The 27,486-nt window shown below is 49.4% G+C and overlaps 1 protein-coding gene across 2 annotated transcripts; it reads left to right on the top strand.

Moving 5' to 3' along the window:
- The first annotated feature begins 1,420 nt into the window (after positions 1-1,420).
- FAM174B (family with sequence similarity 174 member B) lies at positions 1,421-27,486 on the top strand. 2 transcript variants are annotated; one of them, XM_037053689.1, is made up of 4 exons: positions 1,421-1,970; positions 15,228-15,359; positions 25,153-25,186; positions 25,744-27,486. In XM_037053689.1, the coding sequence occupies exons 1-3, from the start codon at positions 1,636-1,638 to the stop codon at positions 25,163-25,165; spliced, it is 480 nt and encodes a 159-aa protein (XP_036909584.1). In that variant the 5' UTR covers positions 1,421-1,635; the 3' UTR covers positions 25,166-25,186; positions 25,744-27,486. The 2 variants fall into 2 exon arrangements, with proteins under 2 accessions (XP_036909584.1, XP_036909585.1); XM_037053690.1 differs by lacking the exon at positions 25,153-25,186 and having other exon boundaries at positions 1,436-1,970.

Raw genomic sequence — 27,486 nt, 5'->3', positions numbered from 1 at the left:
TGGTGACTTCTGATAACCCGACTAGTGTTCGTTTCGTGGAATCAACATGTAGCCCATGCAATGGCAGCCATCTCCTTAGATGTCCTGAAGAACCCCCTCTCCCTGAGAGTCACGCCCTTGTGTAATCCTTCTGAGTGTGGACAAGATCTGTGACTTGTCTCTAACCAACAGAATATATGTAGCAAGGGGTGGGATGTCACTGCTGTGATTGGGTTTCCTAAGATAATGGCTTCTGGCTTGCTAGCAGACTCTCTTTTGCCTTCCGGATTTGCACCTTTTGGTGAGGTGAGTGGCCACGCCAAAATAACTTATATGGTAAGGAACTGAGGGCGGCCTGTGGCCAGTGGCCAGTGGGGAGCTGAGGCGCTCGGTCCAACAGCCTGTGGAGAGCCGAATCTGGCCAACGGCCATTGATTGAGTTGAGAAGCAGATCCTTCCCCACTCTATCCAGTCTTTAGGTGAGACCCTGGCAGCAACTGGCACCTTGACTGCACTCTTATAAGAGACCCTGAAGCACACCAACTGTGAGATCGTATGTGTGTGCTGTTTTAAGCCGTGAAGTTTGGGGATATTTGTTAGTTAGTAATAGCTTACCAATACACTCTACTTTCTTTGTCTCTTTCTCTGTCAGGTCCAGGAGTGAGTTGTTTAAGGTCCTGGGTTCTTGCCAAGAGCATTTACCTGTTTACCTACCACTGAAGGGTTTCCTTTCAGAACCCGTCCCCAGGCTGAAAGGCGGCACCTGAAGCCCTCAGTGTTCATGATTTCTGGTGCTGCAGGAAAGCAGGCTGTGCTCTCCATCACATCCCACCCTGGGGTCTCACACTGGAACCTTCACTTAAGCATCACTTAGCTTGCAAATCAGAGGCAGCCAAGTTATTCCCTGGGGTCTGAAACTTCAGCCCAAGTGGGAGACTGACTATGAATTCCCCCAACTGCTGTCCACAGAGAAGTTATGAATGCAGAAACGCACATTCCAATCCAGTTCATAAGAGGAGGTGCAAAATGTTTGAATAATTGAAGCCATAAGTTAAGAAACTTAATGACAGAGAGAAGGAACTTAGGGAGATACTGAAATATATGCAATGCATAGGACATTGCACAATTCACTTCACTCTAGACGACTTAGTTTCCCCATCAATAAAATGGGGGTTGGCCTCCAGGTCCCAGAGTCTTGGAGTCTTTCTTTGACACAATCTGGGTTGCTGTGAGCTGGCTCTCTGGTTCCTAAATCAACTGTTAAATGAGACAAATAGTTATCTCCTAAAGGGGTTGTAGGACTGAAGGAAATAAAATGGAAACTACAGCACAGAGGCTGCACACGGCTGAGCCTGGCTCTTACTACTCCTTAAAGGGGTCCTAGATCCTTAGGGTGATTGGGGCCGCGGGTGAGCGGAGCGCAGCCCGCAACCCGGCCTAGTGGCCTGCCCCGCCCACGTGGGGCCGCGGTCCGTCGAATGACTCGGTGCAACGTGTTTGTGGCGGTGGCGCGGGCTCTTCCGGGCGCTGCAGTTTCCTGCCAAGCACCGCGCAGCCGCCTCGGCCGCAGGAGCCCCGGGGCGCAGGCCTCGGCGCGGGTACTGGACCCCGGCTCAGCCGCGCACCCTGCCGGGCCCCGCGCCACCCGCCCGCACAATGCGCGCGGCCCCGCTGCTGCTGCTGCTGCCACCGCTTCTGCTGCTGCTGCTAGTGCTCCTGGCCGTGCCCGCTGCCCGCGCCAGCCGTGTCCAGTCCGCAGCGGCGCCGCAGCCAGAGCGCCCGCCGCCTGGCTCGGGGCCTGTGAACACCACCCGGGCCGGGTCTGGGGAGGCGGCGGTGGCAGGCGGCGGTAGCTCCAACAGCAGCGGCGATGCCCTGGTGACCCGCATCTCCAGCCTGCTCCGAGACCTGCCCACCCTGAAGGCAGCCGTGATTGTGGCGTGCGCCTTCACTGCCTTCCTCATCGCCTGCCTGCTGCTCCGCGTCTTCAGGTGGGTCTGTTCGCCGCATTTCTTCCCCAGCAGGTCCCCTGCACCGCCTGCTGCTGTCACTGCGCGCCCTCACCGCCTTCGTGCACAGATGCTCTGAATGCACCGCTCTGAATGCACCCGAGCATCTTGGTGCGTTCCATCTACCCCCACTCCCTGTGCTCCGCGGTGGTATGCTCGCCAGGTGTTCCTGGTAACATTTTAGGAATTTTCTCCTCTTTTAACTGGATAGATGTAAAATAAATATTGGTTTCCCTTGAACTCTCTGTTAATGCTTAATACTAACAATAGCACTCTGAATTTTGGTATCCTTACATAGAATTTATTTTTATACCCATCTCACAGGTGAGGAAAATATTTCCCATGAGGCATGATGGCTTATCCAGGTAAACTTAGTGGTGGAGATAGATCAACCATTCTCCCATCTTCCATCTGTGGTTCCCTTAACCCCCACCCTGCCTTTTTTTCCTTTCTTGGGCTACCGAAAGAAGCAGTACCTAGCATGTGGTGATGTCCACTGGGCGCATGTCGGAGGTATGCTTTGCAGCTAGGATTGGAGCTGGGCTTCAGGATGCTTGGTGACTCAGGGGCCTCAGTACTCTTTCTATTAGTGGGGGACAGAGACAGCTCTACCATGCTTCTGCCTGTCTGAGCTGGCCCAGTGAAAACTCCATGGGCATAAGGGACCTTGGAGAGGCTTTTGTAGGTAGCTCAAGTTCAAAGAAAAAGTATCTGGGAAATTGGGAAGGATGCTAGGTCCCTGGGGTAGTGAGAAGGAAAGAGCTACTTCTCAGTGTAGGATATGAACCAAATGTGTCCTGTTATTCAGGCAGGCTGCTGGGTGGTGTGTGTGTGTGTGTGTGTGTGTGTGTGTGATCATTCCCTGTCCATTCCCTCCCCTTCCAAGTATACACAGTGTGCTCCGGTGTTTGATCAGCTGTTGGAGGTTGGGGCCAGGGGCTTGCTCTCTCCCAGGGGGAGCATTTTCAGCTGCAGGAGCAGAAACCAGAACTGGAAGGGCAGGGTGGGGAGTTACCCATAGGTTTGCTTTTGCTGCGATGTAACTTTGAACCAACACGTTTTCCTGTGGGTCTGTAGGATTAAATGCCAGTGGACCTAAGAGAATGGAGAAGGGGCAATTGTGGCCCCTCAGCCACCCAACCATCCTGTGCCCTGGCTTAGGCCACGTTTTCCTCACTTTGCTGGTCCCCTTCATGTGGGAATCGAGTTGTCCCCCTCTTCGCCATGGCCTTGCCACTGCCCATGCCTCTGATTGCAAACCTCGGTGGCTCCCTGTAGCCATTACCTGGGCATGGCATTCAGAGCCCTTACAAGCTGACACCAGTACACCTTGTGGCCATCAGCCCTTCAGAGCCTTCTCTCTGTCACCTGCTCCTTTTCTTACACTTCCTGCCCCTGGGCTGGGCTGTTCTTGCTGTAGGGCCTGCCAAGACGGCGCACAGCCTCCAAGCCCCAGCTCCCATGCTTCTTCTCTGGGGAGTTTGCATGGGCATCTGAGTGAGGCTGGGACTTCCCTTTCTGGCCTCTTGTCGCCGTAGCCCTGTTCACCCTCCATACGGCCTTCCTCATGCTGGGGTTAGTATCCAGCTCCCATACTTAGAGACAGCCCTGGAGAGCGGGGGTGACCAGTTCATCCCAGTGTCTCCATACCCTTCACTGGCTTGGCATTCAGCGGACATTCCATTATCCTTTACTGATTCCTTGATTGTTAGTTGGAGTGAACATTGGTGCCTAGAGCAACTCTGAGCCTGCAGGTTTGAAACAGTTAGCTCAAAATAAGCCGCCGAGCCCATAAGGCAGTGTACTTTTAAGGAAGGTATTTGAACTATTTTGCCAGTCTGCTCTTCATTATCCAGGAGTCAGGGAGAAAAAGCAAGCAGCATGTGGACAGATGTGAGGGCCCTGAGCTGCCTGGCAAGGGTGGGTCCTCACTGGCTTGGATGCAGAGTGTTGGGAGAAGGTTCTGTCGTCATGGGAAGCCAGTTATGGACATGATCTGCCTCCTTTTTCTGGGAAGGTGTTCTTGTTGGGGCGAGTTTCCAGGTGGACAGCTGTCACCCTGGTTGCTGATGTAGACCGGAACTTACGGCATTCACAGCAGGGAAGGGCCCAGATGGTACATGGTCCACATGTACTCCTTGGCAAAGCAGAAAGCTGTATCTCAGGGCATGGTGTGAGTCATCTGTTTGATTCTAGAGCACTCTCCAAGTCTACGGCCCAGGCAGTGCCAGGGCCCCATCACGCTGCTCAGTGGCCCGTACTGTGACCTTTCCCTCTTTCCACGGCCCTCTGCAGGCTCAGTTTATCAGGCTCCCAAAGGCGGGCTGCACTGGCCGGGCATCCTTCTTACCTGCCCCCTCTCCCAGCTTCTTAGCAGGCAGTTCCCACTCCTGGCCATTCTGCCCCCCAGTCACCCTGAGGCTATCCCACCTGTGCATACAACCCTTTACCCCGAGGAAGCTGCTCCACCTGCCAGCCCTTCTGCCCACCCTGAATCCCTTCTTTGTCTCTGAAATAGACACAGCCATAGTCTTCAGGGGTGCTTCTGCCACCAACATTGCCCCTTCTCCCTGCATCCCCTCTCCTTAACACGTGGGCAAGGTGGCTCTTCACAACCAAGGCCTTGCCTCCCTCTTGAGCCCCTGTCTTGGCTCTCTCTGCTACTCTAGCCTTCCTGGACTTCCAGGGATTCTCCAGAGGTGTCCTGTGGCCCTGGGCCTGCATGTCCTGCCCCACTCCACCCCTCTACCTGAAGTTCCTCGCCTCACCAAGACCGCACTACCAGCTCTTGGCTGTTGGCCCTCCTGCGTTGTCTTTTGTGAGAAGCCCGCCTTGCCAGGGCCTCCCAGAGTACGCCGGAGTTTTGACTTTCCTACGTGGAGTCAGTAGAATTACTGGGTATGTCCCTTTGCCATATGGGTATGATTTGATATCTCATTGCTTTGTTCTGCATTTCCCCACTTTCTGTTGAGGCTGAGTAGCTATGTCTTCCTATGCTTGTTAATCTACAAGGTTTCCTCATTTGTAGTCTCATTTGTACTTTTTTTTTTACTTATTTTAATCATTAAGGAAAACAATTTTAAGATGAGACAGAATTGGAAGGTGGGAAAGGCAGTTTGGAGGCAGACTGCCCTCTGGTGAGAGTACCTGTGTGTGTGCGTGTGTGTGTGTTGCACACGCAGTTCTGTCCCACTCACAATGAAGCCACCCCTGATGTCTGTTCCTCGACATGTTTCTGAGAGCGGGAGGGAATCCACACAGAGGCCGTGTCTAGTTGGTAGACAACTTGGATTCCTCCGATTTTTTGTGTCGGCGTGTCTGTGGGGGTAGCACGGATGCAGGGACAACACACACGCGCATTCTCAGCACCTCCTACCCCATGCACTCTCTTAGGCCTGACTTTACCCTTTGAGACCGGGGGGATCCAGCTTTACTCTCTGGTGTCTCGTAGGAAGGTGGAGACATTCAGAAACTGCCACCTGAAACCACCACTTCCCAGGTTCCCCTCTGGGGGACCCTTTCCTGTCGTGGCGAGTCTCCCAGCTCTCCTCCCAGGCCGCCTTTCTCCCAGATCCCTACTCAGCTGTAGGCCCAGCCACCTCTTCTTTCAAAAGCTCTGTAAAGTGCCCTTGTCTGGAAGGAGGGTTTGTTTCGGTGCTTCCTGGGGGAGGGACAGGAGGAGGAATTCGAGGTGACCTGCCATCACCCGTCTGGCGCACGTGCATCAGCGGCGCAGGTGCACACCACCACCCGCAGGTGCACACCACCACGACCCGCAGGTGCACACCACCACGACCCGCAGGTGTTGGAAGCAGGGAAGCTCGGTTATTTTATTCAGCCGGGTCTTTGAAGAGGCGCACAAACTTTCCTGCTGAGCCTGGAATCCCCGATTTCCCATCGACTGTGCATTGACATTTGTGATAGAATGGAAGTTAAGAAAAACTGTAGAAGCCTAATACTGTTAGGATCTGGAGAATGTTGCCATTCTGAAATGGTTTTAGTTATTGCCCGTTTGTATATCAGTGTTGTTTTAATAAATTGGGAGCTTTGGGCAGAGCCGTGGTTAGAAGGCCCAGCCCCTTCCTCTGACTTTGAGAGCCTGTGGAGCCGGTTTCACATCAGGAGGTCGTTTTTGGTGGGTTGACTAAGATTTAGAATCGAGGGAAAAGCTATAGAAGTGAAACATATTCATCTTAATTTAATGTAAAGTTTTAGTTGATTTTTTCTTTACTTATATTGAGATGTAATTGAGATACAGCACTGTATACATTTAAGATGTACAGCATAATGACTTGGCGTGTATATTGTGGAATAAATTTAGTTAGCACTCATCATCTCAGATTTTAAGAAAGGAAAAAATGTGGGTTTTTCGATGATGGCAACTTTCGGGGTTTACTTTCTTAGCAACTTTTTTTTAAAAAGATTTTATTTATTTATCCTTAGAGGGGAAGGGAAGGAGAGGAGGAGAGAAATACCAATGTATGGTTGCCTCTCGTGAGTCCTCTGCTGGGAACTGGCCTGCAACCCAGGCATGTACCCTGACTGGGAATCGAACTGTGATCGTGCGGTTCGCAGGCCCGCGCTCAATCCACTGAGCTGCACCAGCCAGGGCTCTTAGCAACATTTAAACATACCAGGTAGCAGCGTCAGGTCGAGTCATCATGCGGGCATCGCCCCCCCTGTAAGTATCTGTCTCATAACTGGACATTCGTGCCCCTTGATCACTTCCATCCAGCTGCCCTCGTATTTGATTTTTGTGCCACAGTGGAGGGAGAGCGTTACGTAAATCTAATGCAGCACAAATCCACCCGTAGTGTTAAAGTGGGTAGAGAGGGTTCCCTTGATGCAGTTCTCTACCAGGTTAGAAGAAAACAGTCGTGGCTCGTGGGAAGAACAAGCCTCTCAGGTGTTTCTCACCTGGGGAGGTTTTCCCCTTGGTATCAGCTGGCAGTGTGGGGGGACATTTTTTATTGTTGCGACCTGACGAAGGGAACGCTGCTGGCATCTAGTATGGAGACACCAGGGTTGCTGCTGAACACCGACTGCACGGGACAGCCCCCTCAACAAAGAGTCATCCAGCCCAAGAGGTCAGTGCGGCCAAGGTGGAGAAACCCCGAGAGTCCTGGCTGTGAGGCCTGCCAGGTCTCCTGTGGGCAGTTACTGTACCTTTCTGGACGTCCGTTTCCCATCACTAATTAGAGTCCACACTTCCGGGGACTATCGGAATGTCTCCAGTGAGACGGAGTCACCCAGTCCCCGGCTCCCTCCTCTTTCGGCAGCCAAATGTCGTATTGTACTTAAAAATACCATTCTGAAAACAGATCTACTTTACCCCCAACCTTTTGATCTTGCCTGCAAATGAAGATACAGCTATATGGCCCGAAGAATCAGGCAGGTGCATCTCCTTCTGAGTCGTGTACAATGGAATGGGTAAGCCCGTAGCCTATGAGAGCCTTCGTGGGCACTTAGTACCCCTGTAGGACCTGCCTCCCTTGACTGCTGAATCCCAGGGTGCAGGAGGTGCCCTTATTAACAGGCCTGTGATGACCTGGGACCTTCCACTGATTTCTTCTAGCAACTGGGGAAGGGAGGAAAATTGCTCTTTAATTTGACCCTGAGCCCTCTGGCTTGTCTGGCTTCACCGGTGTACTCTCGTGCCCATGTGCCCATGTGAGTGCTTAGCCTCCTGTGGGGAGGTGTCTCGGAGGAACATCCTCCAGGACTCAAGCAGAGAAGGTTTCCTGGCTTGTGTTCAGTGTTTTCGTTTTATGGCTAATATTTCGGTTCTAACCATTTGCAAAGGGAATTTCTGGGACCATGCATTTAGAATCATGTTGTGATTTCACTTTAAAAACCTGTACGTAGTCTAAGACCGATCTGTCAGGAATCCAGGTTTGATATTTCTTTTTCTGAGGGCGCAGGGAGGAGGAAAGCCACACTCAGTGGCTGTATGGAGCAGAGAGGGCGTGGCAAAGAGCATGGGCTGGGCACGGCCTGGCAGGGCCGTGGGGTCCTGCAACCTCTCAGGTGTCAGGTTTCCTCGCATTCAGAACTCCCCTGGCCTCTTCCCTTTTCTCTCTTTTACAGGTGAGGAAACTGAGGCCCATAAATGAAGGCCACCCAGTGAGTTTGTAGGAAAAGTTGGGTTTAAGCCCAGTGATTCTGACACTCAGCTTGGCCTTTTCTTGGCCTTCAAGATGTGGTGGGCTGGGTTTTGAACTGGGCAAGCTAGGTGTCCCCAGCACCCAGCCAAAGACCTAGGAGAACACCTGCTGAATGGCTGGTTCTTCCCAGTGTGTTTAATGAGACCTCCTGTGAGTGTAGGGGCTGCCACAGGGAACACTCAGAGGTGAGGAACTTCCAGTTCAATCTGGGAGAAAGGATGATGCCCTTGATGCTGCTGCTGGGCAGATGAGGAGCAATCCGGTTCGAAAGGGGGAGTGAAGTGTCAAAAGCAACACCAGCTAAGCTCTCAGAGGAAGGGCCCGGGGGCTTTGGAGGGGTACGGAGTGGCCTAGGCAGGCAGGTGGGGAGGAGGGTCAGGACTGGACAGGGTGTGAAGAAGAAGAGGTTCTTCCAGGGCCCAGTGGACCAAGCAGGGTTTGCTGTGGGTAGGGTTTGAGCAAACGATCACTTGGAATCGTTAGGATGCTGATGATAACAGCAACTATTATTTATTAAGCTCTTACTGTGTACCAGTCAGTCTGTGCGCTAAATATTTTGTTTAGGTGTTTCCTCATTCTTATGTGCTACACTATTGGAGCCCCCATTTTACAGATGAGTAAATCAAGGTGCAGGGATGAGCTGTCTCGCTCAAGGCCATGCAGCTGGTGAAGGGCAGGAGTTTGACTTCCAGTCCAGCCTTCTGACCACCCTTACCCTGTTTCAGATTTTGGAAGCCTTGAATTCCAGCTGGAGGATTTTGGGATTTATGGTGGGTCAGAGGAGGAAATGGAAGATTTGAATACAGGAGTGAAATAATGAAAGGGTGACTTTAGACACAGGATGTCCGGTGAGACCTGTGGAAGGCGCTGGAAGCACCAGGAGGGAGGGCTGGAGGCCTGAGTGAGGGGAGAGAAACATGTCAGGATGCCCGGAAGGGTCTGGAGTGGGGTCCATGGTGAACGGGGTTAGGATTGGTCCATCAGGGTAGAAGGTTCGGTGAGAGATGGTGATGTGCAGGTGAAATGTGCTCGTGGAAATGCCAGTCATGCAGCTGGACATCTGGGCTTGAGGTGAACAGTTCGGGAGCTTCCACTGAGAAGCACTTGTCTCCGAAGTGGGGGCAGTGGTGGCAAGAACCGACGTGCGGCAGGGGCAGGTAGGATCATTTAGGCACAGATGCCGAAAGGATCATTTATGACCCGTGCCCCAAAGNGAAGGGTCTGGAGTGGGGTCCATGGTGAACGGGGTTAGGATTGGTCCATCAGGGTAGAAGGTTCGGTGAGAGATGGTGATGTGCAGGTGAAATGTGCTCGTGGAAATGCCAGTCATGCAGCTGGACATCTGGGCTTGAGGTGAACAGTTCGGGAGCTTCCACTGAGAAGCACTTGTCTCCGAAGTGGGGGCAGTGGTGGCAAGAACCGACGTGCGGCCGGGGCAGGTAGATGCCGAAAGGATCATTTATGACCCGTGCCCCAAAGCACAGTAACACCAGAGTTTCCACGCCGTGTTGGGCCCCCTGGGTTCATCAACGAGTCCTTCCCGGTCATCTTGCTGCTGCCCTTGAACCAGCGGAGCTGCCCCTGGAGGCTGCCTTCCTCGCTCTAGGCCTCATGTTCCTAGCTGGCACTTCACATGAAAACGCAGTGGACCCAGCCCTTTGCAAACACACTTGGGAGCTGGAGGAACAGGTCTTGGGGCATTGCTGTGGCCATATTTCAGGTGGTTCCTCAAACAGGTCAAACCTGGGGTATGATTATTTTGTCTTAGAAGAATGAGAATTGGGTTTGTCCTTCAGGCATTGAGAGAGGGAAGGAAAATAAGGGTCAGGAGCAGGTAGAGGCAAAATGCTTGTAGTGTTATAGAGAAAAGCCCTAAAAAATTGTCATTGAGCTTTTAGGGGTTGCCTGGTGCATGTTGTGTGATGCTGTATGAAGCACAAACCCCTCTGGACCCACTGTGTGTTGTGTGCTGGACACAGTTGTTGGGGTCACTTAACATGGTGCCGCTTTGTCAGTCCTGAGGGGGCAGTGCCCAAGGAGCAGAGAAGCAGCTAGGTTGTGTAAAAGGCAGTCGGCACCCTAAAATTGTGATGGAGCTGCTGGAGAACAGATATAAGGGAGGCCTTGGCTGAACTTGCATATCATTCCATCTCTCTGGGCAGGCATGGTTTTTAACTGAACTATTCCATGTCACTCATGCTTGGTACTCGTGATCAAGTACACCACGGCCAGGAAACAGAGTCAGAGGTTGTGAACTGATGGCCTGCAGGTAAGTTTTTCGTTGTTGTTTTGTTTTGATCTGCACAGTGGTTTTTGACAGAGGCAATTAAGGGCACTTAAAAATGGGGAGTCTTCAAATCAAAATTTTATCTCCTGCTTTTGTGATAAGTAGAAATATCTGGAAATGCAGGGCCTCTGTTCCGCCGCGTGGCAGTGCCGTGGGGAAGCTGGGTAGCTGCTCTCCCTTCGCTGGGTTTGGGAGCACCACTCTTTGTATCTGCTTCACTCAAAGGCAGAGAGTGGGCTGTCAAATGGCCGAACGTCATCACGTTCGTTCCAGTGTTTATGTCCCACCAGGCCCGCTTTGCAGTTGTTCTGTGTTCTGGGGCAGGGGGGCGTTGGAGCTTTGAGGTCGTGCTCTGAGCCATCTCACCTGCCTGGGTGCTGGTGCTGGGACAGAGGGGCCCAGCACGGTGGGGAGGGGCAGCCCCAGGACGAGGGTGAGGTGTGGAGACGCTGCCGGGTGCATCCGGAGGCTGGCCAGCCCCTGTGTTCAGGAAGGCCTGGCTGGCGCCCTGTCAGATGGAGGTAGGGGCTGGTGACTGGCTCGCTCAGAGGCAGGGAGACAAAGGATTTGTAGACCTGACATCTGAACCCCAGTCTCCGGGTATGCTGACTGTGGATCTGACCCCACCCCCCCAAAGTGAACTTCCCAACACAAACGAACCCTGTGGACTTGTTTTGTTTGTTTCTCTTTGTGGGGAGGGCAAGGAAGGAAGGTCCCTCTCCCGGTTGTTCAGCTGCCCCTCCCTCGCCCCTGTGTTTGCGTAAGTGGAGCCTGCCAGCGCTCACTGGGACCTGCTGTTGACCAGCTGTTGAAAGGGCCTTTGAATAAACAACTCCCTGGCTTTAGGATTGCATTTCAGGGTAAAAGAATTTTGAACTTCTCCTCTGTCTTGTTAGAAATGTGTATTTTGGCTCCAGTGGAAGGATCCTTTGTCTTCTAGAATGTCCCTCGTCTTGCCTGATCCTGTGAAGCGCAGCGTGGACGCTTGTTGAAATCCACCACTGCCGTCACTCTGTTGCGGCCGCCGTGTTTAATGAGACCGTGTCCTGGGGAAGAAAACTCGCCTCAAAGGGCCCTGCTGCTGGGGAGGGGCCAGCAATGCCTTCTTCCTTCTTTGTTTCCTCGATCTCCTCCTCCCTTTTCTTCTTCAGGAAGCGGTATGCCCAGCAGTATCCTGAAGCTGCTCAGTCTCCCCCCCCCCCCACCCCGACATCCCCATACAGCGAGGAAACAGGCCTGTGTGCAGAGACACTGTGGTCTTTTTGTTTTTTGTTTTTATTTAACTGTTGTTCAAGTACAGTTTTCTTTCTTGTATTCCCAGCCCTGCTCCCACCCTGTGCTCCCCACCTCCCTCCCACCTCCGCTCCCCACCTTAGTTATTGTCCATGTGTCCTTTATACTTGTTCATGTGAGTCCTTCCCCTTTTCCCCTGTGATTCTCTCCCCTCTCCCCTCTGGACCCTGTCAGCACGTTCTGTATTTCAGTGTCTTTGGTTATATTTTGCTTGCTTGTTTGTTTTGTTGTTTAGATTCCTGTTAAAGGTGATATCATATGGTATTTGTCTTTCACCGCCTGGCTTATTTCGCTCAGCATAATGCTTTCCAGTTCCATCCATGATGTTGCAAAGGGTAGGAGCTCCTTCCTTTCTGCAGCATGGAATTCCATTGTGTAAATGTACCATAGTTTTTTGATCTAGTCATTGACTGATGGGCATCTAGGTTGCTTCCAACTCTTGGCTATTGTGAATTGTGCTGCTATGAACATCGGGGTGCATAGGTTCTTTTGTATTGGTGTTTCAGGGTTCTTAGGATATACTCCTAGCAGTGGAATTGCTGGGTCAAAAGGCATGTCCATTTTTAGTTTTCTTAGAAAATTCCATACTGCTTTCCATAGTGGTTGTACCAGTCTGCAATCCCACCAACAGTGAACTAGAGTCCCCTTTTCCCCACAACCTCTCCAACACTTGTTGTTTGTTTCTTTGTTTATGGTAGCCATTCTGACTGGTGTTAAGTGGTATCTCATTGTGGTTTTGATTTGCATCTCTCTGATAGCTAGTGATATTGAGCATCTTTTCATGTGTCTCTGGATCCTCTGTATGTCCTCCTTGGCGAAGGAGACACTGTGTTTTGAACCCAAGTCTGACTGTACACCTGGGCTCCTTCTAGGACCAGGTGCTGCTTCCCTCAGCTGCATGCGTCTCTGAGCGAGGCCAGGGCTCTGCCCACGAGGCTGACCCACTGTCCCCCGGAGAGACTCCAGTGGCCATGTTACTTGTGGCTTTTGCTGGGGCCGGTGTGCTCATAAACAGCCCTGTGAGGAGGAGCCACCAGGTTGTTCGTCTGCTTGGGAAACCTGTTCACAGGGAGCCCTAAGCAAAAATGTTTATATTGTCGCTGAAGCACTTTTTCATGTATGGTTCTTTGTTTCTGGAGCAGGGAAGAGTCTGAGGGTTTTAGAGGGTTTGAGGAAATGAGAAAATTATACTTATACGTGGGAGGTTTACTATTAAAATCTGGAAAACCCCCAAGATGGTGTTTCTTGTTACAGCGGTGGCTTCAGCTAGTGCTGCGCCTGCCTTCATTTCTTGGCAGCCCTGTGGCAGTTGGGTTTCTGTAGGTTGTGTGTGACGGGAAACCCAGCCCGGCCTGGCTTTGGTGAACAAAGAGTAGCTTCATAGTTATCAAGGGGGGCTGGCTTCACAGGAGGTTTGAAACTTGGTCCCCCTCTCTCTTTGGGTGCCCACACGGGGCTTCCCCAGGCCTCGGGCGCGTGTGTCAGGGCTCAGGCACAGTCAGCAGAAGGGCCAGTCTGCCCCTGCGCAAAGCCAGTGCCCCTCCCAGCAGCCCTGAGTCGCCTGGGTGGAGACGTGGGCTGTTTTCCTGAGAAGGGTGTGGTGTGGGGGTCCGTGTAGATGGGAGCCTGACCCTGGCCTTGAGGGCATGGGGATGGGTGGTGTTCCCTGTGACTCAGGGATTGTCTGTGACATTTGGAGTCATTTCTGGGCTTCCGTGTCCCCCATCCAGTGCTGGAGATGGATTTGGTCAGGGATTATAAGTCACCTAGGGCAGGATGCAAAGATTTATTTTACTCCTTTGTGGGGAGGTGAAGATACATCAAAAATCTGTTGATGGTGAGAATGTGGGGCCAATGGTGTTTTTACAAAGCTAGCATTTATACCCCTGTGCAAGGCCTGCTTCCGAAGTACCATGGCCCCATGACCACTGGGGAGGAACTGGCCATGCTACCCCTCTTATCTCCTGTCACATTATGGCATTATGTGGCATTATGTTCCTCCCATGTTCAAAATCCAAGCAGTCTCACGCCCGTCGCTCTCTCTCTGTCTCCCTGTCTCCCTCCCTCCGTCCCTCACCAGTGATAAAAGCAGGGCGGACAAATTGTCCTGTGATGAGACTTTGGGTTCAAGATTTATAGCTGGTTTCTTTCTGTTTCCCAAAATCTCTACCCAGAGAACTCAAATGACTTTGGAAGTGTTATTTACATATAATACGCTGTATTGTTGGTAAATCATATGAGGTAGGTAAGATAAGCAAATTGATGTTGCAAAGAAATTGGGAGGAAACTTTGAAAGTAAACTTGTGTTTTCATTGTTTTGTGAACTTAGAGAGTTTGTGTGCGCCGAGGACAAAGAGCTCTCGCATGAGCCTTTGACATGGTCTCCATCGGGAATGGCTTACACTCTACAGGAAGAATGGTTAGAGAATATGATTCTTCAGTGCCCTGTTTATGTTTTTGGGGGGATCGGCTCGTTTCTCGTAGACAGTGTCGAATACACTTAAAAAGAAGGGACACTGGAGAAGATAAGGCATTTGGGAAAGAGTTCGGGAGACTGGAGAAATAAATGCAAAGGGCATTGGTGGTCATAATAACAGCCGTATTCCCAGTGGCATCGTGAATGCTCAGCTATTCCCTGATACACGTCGCATCCTTCACGCAGACAGAATGACGCTGGAGACCGAAGGCCTTGTCTCAGCACTTTCCCTGTGGCCCACAGTGGTCCTCTATTATTTCAGAGGTAAAAGCTTAGTGTTACAACTCAGTAGCTTCATAAATCCTCATGATGGATATAATACTGACTCATTTTTATAAGTCCCGGGCACAGAAGAGAGGCTGTAACACTTCCATTTGTTTATTATATTTACTAACAGTCACTTCTGCTGAGAGCCTCCTGTGTACAGGCTTGTTGCATGCATCATCTCATTTAATTCTCCCTCGCCTGGGGCGGGGCAATTATCATTCTTATGCCATTTTATTTCTGAGAACAGTGAGGCTTAGGGAGATTAACTCACTTGCCCATGACCACTCAGGGAGCAAGTGGCCAGGCTCCGACCCAAATCCCACGTGGCTGGCCCAGGGGGCAGTACTCTCAATGCCAGCGGGGCCACCTGTGCTTGGAGCAGTGGCCATCTGACACGGCAGATGAAGGGGGGAGGGGCCAGGCCACAGGGTGCCTCATGGCCGCCGTGTAAGTGCAGGGCTGGCTCTTGTCCTCCTTGAACATTTTGACCTTTTGTTCATCATGGATTTTCTTTGCATTGATTTCGCCGTTTTAACATGTTGTTCCTGGGTATTATTATCTATTTTGGTTACTGGGATTTCTAGCATGCAGGGCAGGTATAATCATCTCTGTTGTGTGGGTGAGGACCACCAGGGTTATCAAGGCCAGGAGCTGGGGTATTTGCCAGGTCTCTTGGGACCCGGGTTGGGGACAGCAGTGTGGCTTGCCTTGGTGGGGATTATGGAGTTCTCAGGAATGTGCTTCTCTTCCAGGTCAGGAAAGAGGTTGAAGAAGACCCGCAAGTATGACATCATCACCACTCCAGCCGAGCGAGTGGAAATGGCCCCACTAAATGAAGAGGATGATGAGGATGAGGACTCCACAGTGTTTGACATCAAATACAGGTGCCTGTGGGGACAGCAGCTGCCTCCTGGGTGTCCGGGCTTGGGGGCGGTGGGACGCTCGCCTTTGAAAACCCCACAAGGCCAGGCGTGCGTTCTTGTTCTCTGGTCAAGTGTTTGACCTTGGGATGTGCTGCTTATGGGGCAACTGCTCTGATCCCTACAACAGCACACAGCACCCAGAAAGCAGCAGGAAACACTTGCAGAGAAGCAGTTATCGCCTACTTTTCCCAAGTGCCAACACTGAAGAGTCAGCTTTCCAGGAGGAAAGGGAGGACTGAATTTTAGACAAGACGCTCTTCCCGTTCTTGCTCTGGGGGACTTGGCTGGAGCAGCCCCACCTGTCACACACTATACACAAAAATGGAACTTCTCTCTCGGCCTCTCTTAAATCGATTCCCCAGAGCAGGGAGTGAGCATGGCATTAACTGATAAACTCGAACGCCAGGTGTGTTTTCTGCAGGTAGCCTGTGGGGAGGTCAGGATGATGTTGTGATTTCAAGAGGGGAGTGTGGTTTGTGGGTCCTTTTGGGATGTACTTCAGATGTGTGGGTTTCTCAGTGTGAGAGCTGGGGGTGAACGTGGTTCAGAGATGAGGGCTCAGGGGTCCAGAGAGGGGATGTTGCTTGCCCAAGGTCTCAGTTATTAGTGGCAAAGGTAAGACACAAATCCACACCAGACCCAATTCTGAGCTTTGTCCCTCAGGGCTCTCCAGAGAAATGGAACCAACAATCCTATATCCATATATAGAAAGAGATTTATTTATAAAGCTCCAAGCCTAAAGGACTGAGGACCAGGAGAGCCAAAGGTATAAGTTCCAGTCCCAGGGGAAGAGAAGGCCAATATCCCAATTCAAAAATAGTCAGGAAGAGCAAATTCTCCTTCCTCAGATGTTTGCTCAGTTCAGGCCTCCACCGGATTGGAGGAGGCCTATCCACATTGGGGAGGGCAATTATCTTTACTCAGGTTTCAGGTATAATTGTTAATCTCATCCAAACACATCCCCAGAGATATGCCCAGACTATAGTGTTTGACCAAATATCTGGGCACCATGTGACCCAGTCAAGTTGACACATGAAACTGACCATTATACACAGCTTTTCCACGCCTGGGGAGGTGAATCTCCCACACCCCCCGACTTCTGCAGCGTGGCCTTGGCTCTCTCTGCCCCGCGGCCCTCCTGTATATATCGGTACTCAGGTTCAGCAAAACAACGTTTGGGGTTTTTGCTAGAGCTGCGTGGACTCTTTCGATCAGTTTAGGGAGAATCAACCACTTTATGTTGACTTTTCTAATCCACAAACATGCAATGACTTACTATTTTTCAGATATTTTCAAAGCTGTCTTTCAGTACTTTCAAAAGTTTCTCTGTAAATCTATTACAAATTTTTGTTAGATATATTCCCAGGTATTTTATATTTTGAGACATTCATGCTTTAAAAATACCATTTTTTATATTCATGTCTAAAAAATGGTTGTAGTATCGTATGTACGTACATTACTGATATTAGAAATAACTTGTTAATGAATCACACCTAGAAGACATAAACAAAACATAGGTTGGTTATAGATAGCAGAGTTGGAGAAAAAATCATTGACTATAATTTATACTTTTGGTGAAAAGCAGCACCTTTTGAAAAGAATCCAAACAATTCGTCAGTTCATCCAAACTGCAAACTAATATACACGTATGAAAGGTAGTGGTTGTTTTATTTACTGATTTTATTGCTAAGCCACTTTGTCCACCTCATAGTCAATGCACAGAAATAAAACGTAATGTGAAGAAAACTGTATCTTCATCATTAGTCATAATACAAAGGGTTTGCTATGCCCTGCAGCCCGCAGGCCTGGGGGGCTGTGAGTAGGAGCACTTGATGGCTTAAGTGGATCAATGTGCTGTTTTGAGTCTGAGCCACTGAATAGAGTTTTATCCATATTTGGTGGCCAGAGTAGCTCCATGGAGCTGCAATACGCCGAGCCCTTTTTGTGGTGGACTCAGATCTCACTAAATAAGACAAGGCCCCAACAGAGAAATATGACAATCGCCCTGTCCAGAAATTCTATCTGTAGGCTCTTTCTTGAGTGTAAGGTGGAAAAGGGGGCCCCTCCTTGAGTACGTGGATACACCTATTGTCCCCTAGACTGTGAGATTGATACCGAGTCGGCTGTAACGGAGGTAAGGTTCAGACTGAAACCACAGTCACGTGAAGAAACTCCCCTTACTTGTCTCAGCTCTTCAACTAGTGGAGCAGGTTTCTTTGCCAGACTGACGGTTACTGCTGTGTTGGCGCTGCTGCTGGCTGTGACACTCTCCACCAAAAGCAAATGAGTTTTTAAATATTTAATTTTTTTCAGTTTAATAGAGGTATAAATGACATGCATTACTGTACAAGTTTAAGGTGTATAGAATAATGACTTCACATACACATGTTGTGAAATGATTACCACAATAAGTTAACATCTATCACCTCATATAGTTACAATTTTTTTTTTTTTACTTTGTGATGAGAACTTTTTGGATCTATTCTTTGCAACAGCTTGAAAACACACCATACAACAGTGTTAACTATAACGATAGCCATCATGTTATACATTATATATATCCTTAGTACTTCATTTATTTCACACCTGGAAGTTTGTGTCTCTTGACTGCCTTTACCTAGTCCCCCCATCCTCAACACACCCACCTCTGGTGGCCACAAATCTGATTTTTTAAATGAGTGGTTGTTTTAGATACCACCTGCAAGTGCGATCATACAGTATTTGTTTTTTTCAGTCTGACTTATTTCACTTAGCATGATGTCCTCCAGGTTCATCCACATTGTTGTCATTGGCAGGACTTCCTTTTGTTTTTAATGCTGAATAACATTCCACTGTATCTATATCCGTTTTCTTTATCCCTTCATCTGTTGATAGATACTAAGGTTGTTTCCATGTCTTGGCTGTGGGAAATAATGCTGCAGCAAAGATGGAGATGCAGACATTTTTCCTACAATGCGATTTCGTTTCCAAAGGCAAATGAGTAAATGAACCACTTGGTAGGTGTTAAGGTAGCAGATAATACTTCTGTTTTTGAAAGAAGAGTTGCAAGGGCAGAGGCAGGTAAGAAACCACGTCTCGAAGTGTGCTCTGGAGTGTTTCCTTGTAACCGGCACTCTCCCTCTGACATGATAGCATGGGCCCTTGCATGTGCGGTAACTTGTAACAGAGGAATCCTCTCTGCCATCACCATTCTTGGCAGACACTCAGGCCCCAGCCAACCCTCGTGTGTTAGTCTCTGACCCCAGATCATCCGTCACAGTGAGCCCCTGTGTCCTGCAGGATCAGTCTCCACTCCGGGTTTCTGCTTCCGGGGCTGCCAGCTTTGCTCTGTGGTTGCTCTGGGGACAGCTTCAGAGACAGGTTCCTCCGTAAGCCCTTGTCACAGGGTCTGAGACTTGGTCTCTGGTATCTTTTTAAAAACACTGTTTTGCTCACTTTTGCTCATGACATTTATAGATACAGTTGATTTTTTTAAATACTGATTTTTAAAAATCCAGCGACTTCACTAAATTCTTACTGATTCTAGTAGTATCAGTGGGGATTTTGGGGGTTTTCTTTTTTTTTTTAAAGATTTTATTTATTTGTCTTTAGAGAGGAAGGAAAGGAGAGAAGGAGAGAAATATCAATGTATGGTTGCTTCTTGTGAGTCCCCTGCTGGGAACTGGCCTGCAACCCAGGCATGTGCCCTGCCTGGGAATCGAACCGCGATTGTGTGGTTCGCAGGCCCACGCTCAATCCACTGAGCTACACCAGCCAGGCCTGGGGGTTTTCTGTGTACGTATATCATCTGAAACTAGTACCAACCCCCCAAGTCCTTCAACATTTTTTCTCTCTCTCTCTTTTTGGTTTTTCTTGTACTCCTTTTGGGCCTTTAAATCATTGTTAAATGGAAGTGATAATAGGCGTCCTGTCTTGTTCTTGGTCTTATAGGGTGTGCTTTTCATATTGACAAGGAAGAGTAGTGTTTGCTACAAGGTTTTAAAAATCTTTTTCTTTTTCTTTTTTTTTAACCAGGAAGTCTCCTTCTATTTCTAATTTGCTAATGTCAAATTTTGTTAAATGCTTTTTCTGGCTCTATTGAAAACATCATACTTTTTCCTTTACTCCGTTAGGGCGGTAGAATTATATTCATTGATTTTTCTAACATTAAACCAACTTTGCATTCCTGATATAAAATTGAGCTTGGTCATGGTCGTGTTACCTTTTAATACATTGCTGCATTTAGTCTGCTGATTTTTTTTTATATTTCACAATTTACATTTTTTATTAGATAAAGATATAGTCTGTTAAACAAAAGCAGCATTCAGTTCGCTAATGTTTAGTTCAGGACTTTCTTGTTCCTCTTAGTGACTGAGATTGGTTTGTGGTTTTCCTGCCTTGGATATCCTTGTCCAGGTTTGACTTGCCTCCTAGTACAGATTGGGGTGTGTGACTTGTTTTCCTTTCCTCTGAAATAGTTGGTATCAGATTAGAATTGTTTGTTTCCTGGATGTTTACTAGATCTTGCCAATACTGGCTGGGAATAGCCTGATACTTTCTTTGTGCAAAGATTTTTTAAAACTATTGATCAGTTCTTTGAATATTTATAGGACTATTTAGTCTTCATTTTTTTCTTGGATCAGTTGTTATTTTTTTTGGAATTCTGTCCATTTCATCTAAGTTTTCAAATGTATCATCCTAAAGTTGTTCACAACATTCTCTTATTGTCATCTTTTTAATCTTTGTAGCGTGTGTGCTCATGGTCCCTTTTCATCCTTAATATTGGTTATGTTTTTCTTGATCCAGCTTGCTGGAAGTTTGATTTTAATTCATTTATACAAAGAACAAACTTTGGCCCTGGCTGGCGTAGCTCAGTGGATTGAGCGTGGGCCTGCGAACTACATGATCGCGGTTCGATTCCCAGTCAGGGCACATGCCTGGGTCGCAGGCCAGTTCCCAGCAGGGGACACACCAGAGGCAACTGTACATTGATGTTTCTCTCCCTCTTTCCTTCCCTTCTCCTCTGAATATAAATACATAAAAATTTAAAAAAAGAACAAACTTTGGCTTCTTTGATATTTTCTGTTATATTATCATTTCCAATTGACTTCTGCTTCTCTTCCTCAAGCTTTCTTTGGGTGCAGTTCCTTCTTTTTTTCTAACTTCTATTGAATATTTTAGCTCGTTCATTTTCAGCCTTCTTTCCGAGGGTGTTTGTTCTGTAACCTGATCTACTTCAGCTGCCTCCCACCAGCTTTCCTCATCTTGCAGAGCCCAGCCCACCTCCCTGTTTGTCGGGAAGAACTGGGCTTGCTCACGTCAGAAGCTTGTTCTGTTCATGGTTGCAGTGATACAAGGATGTGAGTGAACTTGGAATGAATCGCTAGACACAGGACGGCGGTAGTCTTCAGGCTCAAAGACAACTGGCCATTTAAAGAGACCATTTAGAGGCTGTTTACATTACTGGTACAGTGTATGGTATAGAAATACAGATAAGAAAAAGGGGAAATAAAATTTATCTCACTGCTTCACGATAGCCACTAGGGTGTGTGTGAGTACATATGTGGAACTTTCTTTTTTGACAGAAACAGGACCGTGCGACACATGCTGTTCTGGAACATTTTTCACCTGAACCGCATATCATGGACAACTTTTCAGGTCAATACATTTGAAAAGAACCACAATTTTAAGGGTTATTTTATGTTCTGTTTAGTGTTTTTTGAGAACTACTTTGTCTACACGTGATCATCTGTTCACAGGTCCTTGTCTTTCCTGTTTAGACGTAGCTCAACTAAATGTTTTGGTTCATTCTGGGAAACAGTACGTTTAAATCGGATGTGGCTGGATCATGACCTTGAGTGATTTCATGAGTGAGTGCAAAGAGGAAAATCACGTTCCTGGTGCCAGGGCAGCCAGGCAGTACCCTAGCTCTTACTATTACATGGGTGTAGTTCTGACAACATCTCGTGACTGAGATCCTGTCTGCTTCAGCCAAGCAGGAAACAGAGAGACGGTGAGCAGGGCAAGGCTGCAGCCAGCCTTCCTTTCAGGCTTCCATTATCTGGGATGTTAAGAATACATGAGATATGACCTCTAATGTGTAGGGCCTGGAGTTTGGCGTGTTTGGGGGGTGTAGAAAAGAGGTTCCAACCCTGTACTTAAGAAGGCTCATTAAAAGAGAGTAAATGGTGGCTAAACAGAGTACAGAGGACCCTGGGACCTTGAAATGGTTCCACATTTCAAAAGGCTGTTAAATCCTGGTTGCCTGTGTTTTGAGCCGGGTTGGCCTCGCATGTAGCTGGGGCTGCTGTTTTGGGCCTCTCTGCATCCCTGGTTCATTACAGGAGACTTTTATGACACTCTCTGGCCGTCCCCTAAGGCAAGGCAGATGCTGTCCTCCCTCCCATTTGTCTGGTAGGTGGCACTGGCATGTGTGACAAACGCTGCCCCAAGATATGGTGCTGGGAGGACATACTTCTCCTGCCAACCCTGCCTACCCTGAGAGGGAGGCCCTTGTTCTTTTGCTTCTTAGGTTTGGGGGAAATGTGGCCTGTGGGGGTGCAGGCAATTGTTCTAGAATCGCCTGCCTCCCACCCTCTTGAGGATAGAGCTTCCAGTGGGAATTTAATTAGAAACTGATGAGATTTTCATTGCAACCTTGGAGGCCATGCCTGGCGTCTTGTCTTTGGAACAAAGGGCATGTAGTGGCTGTTTGCTGCAAGGGGACCTGGACGCTATGCGGGGAGGAGAAACGGACTTGACTTGCTTATTCCTAGGCTGAGGCCCAGGGTTCGGGGTCCTCAGGAGCGCCCGGTGGCAGTTGCTCTGCACACTCAGGACAGGGACTTCCCGAGTGGTTGGGCCCGAAGGCCCTTGTGCCCCCCCTGTAATTCCTCATGGTCTGAGGATGGGGACGAAGTTCTTTGGAGCATATCTGCATTTGGACCGTGTAGAGGCAATGGACCGTGAGCTTATGAGGCCTGAAACAAATGGGAAGGGACCTAGGGACCTGGAGGTCCCCCTGAGGATGGGGGCATCCAACCTGGGCCTAAACATCACCAGGGGCTGCCCCCAAACCAGTGTGAATAAAGCTCTGCCACCCTCCTTCTTGCAGAGGACTGAGCTCATGTGTTAGAAGTGGGCATTTCACAAGGCATTTTTGGGTTTTTTGAATAGCAGTATTGGCCCTTGGGGGGCAGTTCTTGGCTACGGTATTGTGCATCTTAAAACTATTTTTGAGTTTTATGTCTGTAAGGGACAAGGCTATGTGAACAAGAATTTTTGTGGCAGTGAAAATTTACTACTCAATCTGACTTATTCACATGCAGTTTATGGTGCTACCTAAGAATCTGTAAAAAAAGAGAGAGAGAGAGAGAAACAGAAAACAACACGAGTAACCCTAACTAGCAATGCTTTTGTAGAAGCCAGCTGCATTGGTTTTTCCCCATTTTGCTGTGCTGGGGTGAAGATGGTGGGATGGCAGAAGGCTCCCATGACACACAGTGGTCCTCACGTCTGTCCATTTCGGTCACGCTCACAAATGGGGCCTCTCTTCCTCCCTCTGCTTCTCTGTCGTTGTTTATTCCTGTGGCCTCTGTGCCCTGGTCCAGCCACATCCTTGCTCGGTGCACCAAGAGGTCAGCGGCCAGGGTGCTGAACAGGTGCCAAGACAGGTGCTTTCATGTTGAGGGCTGTGTCCACCAACAGACAAGCTTCCTGTAGGACAGGTGGGGACGTGTCCCTCTTCTCTGGTATGGTGATAACCCAGTGCCGTTGTACAGGACAATGGGAAATCTGAAAGAAGCATGGGTCACGGTATCATAATGTGCCTTCACTTCTGACGGGGTTTCCAGGGAGGGCAGGGGCAGAGGGGCACTCTGACATCCTGTCTGGTTTACTTCGGTGATGATGCAGGAGTGCCATTAACAGTTTGACGTGCGGGGGAAAGTAAGGGGTCGAGAGAGTCTTCTTAGAAATCTCTGCTTGTCACGCTTTTCACGTGTCCAGCTCGAGATCCTGCTCATTCATTCCCTGTGAGTGCAGGACCGGTGAGCCTGGCCCTGCTCTCCAGGAGCCCGTGCTGTGACAGGAAGACAACCAGGAACTCTGACACAGGGTGACCTGGTAAGTGCCACAGGGAGGAAAGAACAGGATGCTGTGGGCCGCCAGGAGGGGCCCCTGTTTCAGGCAGGAAGCTCTTCTCAGAGTTGGTGAAGCTTATGGAAGGTTTGAAAGGCCCAGGGAACAAGCCCAAGATGGATTAAGGGGCAGGGGGCAGTGAGGGTGTTGCAGGAAGAAGTAGGTTTGAGTGAGTGTAGGGGTGAACAGGTGAGCTGCAGCTGTGCACCTCTGCACCCCCAGGGCCCTCTGTGGGGGAGAACCTCAGGGAGACAGATGCGATGAAGAGGGGTGGAACTTGACTGCCAGCCTCCTCACCCCGTCCCTGTGTCCACAGTCCTGGCTACTTCCTGAGTCACAGTTGCACCAGAGGGTCTGAAGGGCAGCCAGCTACCCCATTCAGACTTGGGATGGGGTCATATCCATGTGGAGAGCTCCCCAAAGCCAGTGACCTTCATGGGAGTTCTCAGGTACCCAGAGCCATGGCTTCTCATGGAAGCGTGAGAAAGATCTGTTGTGTTCTGTTTTCCAACAGCAGCTCTGGAGGTTTAGCTCTGCTGTGGAAGGAACCCAAGGATTAGTGACATGCTGGATGAGTTGTGGAGGGCTCCCACCATCTGCTTTGACTTTCCCCACCCTGTCGGTGTTTATTCCTATCAGCACAGGGTGCATCAGCAGCTGTGTGTGGGGTTACAGTGCAGGCAGGGACCTGGCAGAACATCCTGGGGGTAAGCTCTTGGGACATCTGTAAGATGGCACGTCACCAGATCAGAAATGTTGGGATGTTGTAAAGGTGAATCCTTAGCAGGTTGAAGGTATATAAAGTGAACACCTCTGTGGAATCTGGCATCTCCCCTTCCCAGAGTCAGCAGGCCTGCTGCGGTTGGCTTTGGTTTCTGTGCGCGTCTGCTCTGGTGTAGGTATCAAAAACTGAGTCCTTTCACTTTGGTCTGACTCTTGGCTCCCTGGTCCCTGGGCGCCCATCCCTCATCCTCTTCAGTGAGCTTGCGGGGGATGCAGTGGGAGACCTGACTGTGGAGCAGGCCCAGTGGGAGGCTTACCCTGGGGCTGCATCTGTAGGGTGGGGTGAGTGCCTGGGCTGTCGACGTCGGTCAGTGGGGGTTAGCCGCCACTCCTGAGCCCGGAGGAGAGGCACTGGTTGCTGTAAAGTGCCAGCCTGTACAGCTTGGACGTGGCTACGGGGATTTGTCTTTGTTTTCTAGTCTGTTGACCTTATTATTTTGGGGGGGAAATAATTTTAAGCCTAAAAAAATAGTATAGGGAGCACTCTTGACCCAGATTTTCCTAACATTTCCTAACATTTTCCAAACATTTCACCTCATTTGTCCAATGATGGGGCTCTATGTGTGAATACAGATTTTTTTCCCCAAACTGTTTGAGGGTAAGTGACATATATTATGTGTAAATAATACTTAAGTGTGTATTTCCTAAAAATCGGGTGTCCATATCTTTTAGTAAATAGTTGCCTGATATGACAATATTCATATTTGAGATCATACATTATGAGAAGTTATTATTTTATCAATCCTATTAAATCCCCAGTCTTTGTCCACGTTTGGTTATACAATGCCCATGATGGAACGCCGGTAGATCTTGGTGGTGGCTCTGACCTCTCAGACTTCTCTCCTTTTCTAAGTTCTTTTAGGTGATGTCTTCAATAGATTTGAGAGGTGAGTGAACTCCAACAAGGGTCTGCGTGCAAGGAGCTTCCAGACTAAGCAAAGGACAGACATCCATCAGATAATTACATAAATGGGGAGTCAGCAAACTGCATCTAAAAGTTACATGCGATCCAAATTTCAGTGTTCACAGCACAGTTTTACTGGAACACGGCCACACCCAGACGTCGGTGCTCTCTGTGGCTGATTTTGCCCCACGGCAGTGAGTGGGATCAAAAATACTTACTTTTTGGACTCTCACATACAACTTTTGCTAAGCCCTCACATAAACACCTGTAGAAGTACTAGGAAGGTGCAATCCATGGAGAAAAGAGGTTGTGGGCTGTCAGGTCTACGTGGGGAACTGAGAAAGGATCCTGAGCTGGGAGCTGAGGGAAGAGAAGGAATTACCTGGAGGAGGTCCTTTTGCCTTCCAGACAGCATCGTGTTCAAAGGTCCTGTGGTCGGGCAGTGTGACCCACGGGATGGCGACTGTTAGGGAGGGGTCAGAGCTCTGTGGGTGCGGAGCTCTGTGGGAAGGCACTGACCCACTCTTCCTTTTCTTTTAGGTAAAACCTGTTTTGCAGCCTGTTGGCCTCCTGTGGGAAGTTGGTCAGCTGCATCCTGAGTGAGAGGGATCTGAAGCCGTCTTCTCCGAGGTGTTGAAGCCGAGACAAACATTATTTATGAAACTCTGGCACATGTGTGTGTGTCACGCCTGCTCAGAATGTCGCCGCAGGAGAATCACCTCTGCCACCCTCTGGACACCCCTTTGAAATGTCACGCTTTCTCCTTCCTCAAGAGGGAAAAGGATAGAAATGTGTTGACTTAAAAAATGTTAATTTGGAAGCAACAGCTGACAAAAGTAAAGGAGACGAGAGGTTATCAAGAACCCTCCCCCCAAAGCCTGCAGGATCTCCATCTGTGTATTTAGGATTTCCGACACCCTGCTCTCCTGGATCTGTGATGTTCGAGATGTCTAAACCTTTGCTGGTCTTTTGGGCTTGGTCAAGTTCTGGCCTTATGTTGGGAATGACTGTGTGAAAGTTCAAAGTGAAAGTGCTTAGAGCTGGTCAGCCCATAGCAGGAGTGCACACGTGTGTGGCACCTTCCCTCACCTTCTCTTCCCTTTTCTTTTTTAAAGGGTTCAGCAGAATTAAGCATAGCTAGTTCACAAAGAATTTTGAATATCAGGGACTGTATTTAAAGTTGGTCTCAGCCAGGCTGGACCAGAAACCCACTGAACTCAGGAGGTACCACAGGTGTGGGTCAGGGGTTCGTTCAGGTGGCTTCTGGAAGCAGGGACTTGGGTTGACTTCTCAGGTTGATAGAGGCTCCTGTTCCTCTGTTTCCCTGGGGTCAGTGCTTCTGCTGAAGTGGACTGGCAGTGCCTTTGGGGCCCTGGGACTCTGTTCTCTCTGGAAAGGTGTTTTGTACTTTTTAAAAAATCTCCTCTTTTCTCTTCTGGCTTTCTCAAGGTTTGTGTATTTGCCTGTTAATTGCACCATTGCTTTGGATTGAAGACTCTAGCCTTTCTCTGCTCACCCGCTTTTCAGATTCTTCAGTTTCCTGAGAAGGGGCGGCCAGAGCTGCAGGGTCCCCTGGTTCCCAAGCCTCCCTGGGCACAGTGCTCTGCAGCCCTTGCCTGGAAGGACCGTATGTTGGCCTCTGCAGGAAAGAGGGGGACCCTTGGGGAGAGTGCTTGCTGCATGGAACGCACATGGCATGCCTGCTCCCCTCGGACTTCACTTCCTTTGTTGACTTTCCTTTTCCTTTTCTCGGCCCTGTTTGCCAGAGGGCAGGCCTGCTTTATCTCTCCCCTCTACGGTGTCCTCCTGGGTCCGACTGGTGACACCATGGGACCGGCCACATAGAAGCTGTGTGCCCCCTGAACCTTTGAACTGGAACTGCAGCTCACACTTGCCTTTTCGACAGCTGTCAGGGAGTGATGAGCAAAGCCGAGCTCCTCTGCCTTACTCCCAAACACCGGCTCCAGCTGCCAGGAGCTCATTGCCAGGCCTGGCAGGAGCAGTGGAGAATGACCTTCCAAATTCTGGAGCGTCAACACTATAGGCTGTTTAATAAAACAAAGAAACAAACAATAACAACAACGGCAACAAAAAACAAAACAAAAAAACCCTTTGGTGTGAACCACGTGTGTATTGGTATGGATGTTTTTGAGATGGAGGCCAGCAAGGTGACTTTGGTGATCAGGGACGAGGGCACAGGCTGGAGTGGGGAGAGGTGGGGCCCAGTGGGAGGTGTCTGGACCTGGTGGTTTAGAAGAAAAACTTAGAAATAAAATGGCCCTT

This window comes from Sturnira hondurensis, unplaced genomic scaffold (assembly GCF_014824575.4).
Source record: "Sturnira hondurensis isolate 20B ecotype Veracruz unplaced genomic scaffold, ASM1482457v3 Scaffold0007865, whole genome shotgun sequence".
Taxonomy (NCBI): domain Eukaryota; kingdom Metazoa; phylum Chordata; class Mammalia; order Chiroptera; family Phyllostomidae; genus Sturnira; species Sturnira hondurensis.
The sequence above is the reverse complement of the archived record's forward strand: the minus strand, read 5'-3'. Positions and strand labels throughout refer to the sequence as shown.

Coding starts and splice junctions, on each gene's coding strand:
- FAM174B (XM_037053689.1), top strand. CDS start 1,636: ATGCGCGCGGCCCCGCTGCTGCTGCTGCTGCCACCGCTTCTGCTGCTG. Junction 1,971..15,227: donor CTGCTGCTCCGCGTCTTCAG/GTGGGTCTGTTC, acceptor CTTCTCTTCCAG/GTCAGGAAAGAGGTTGAAGA.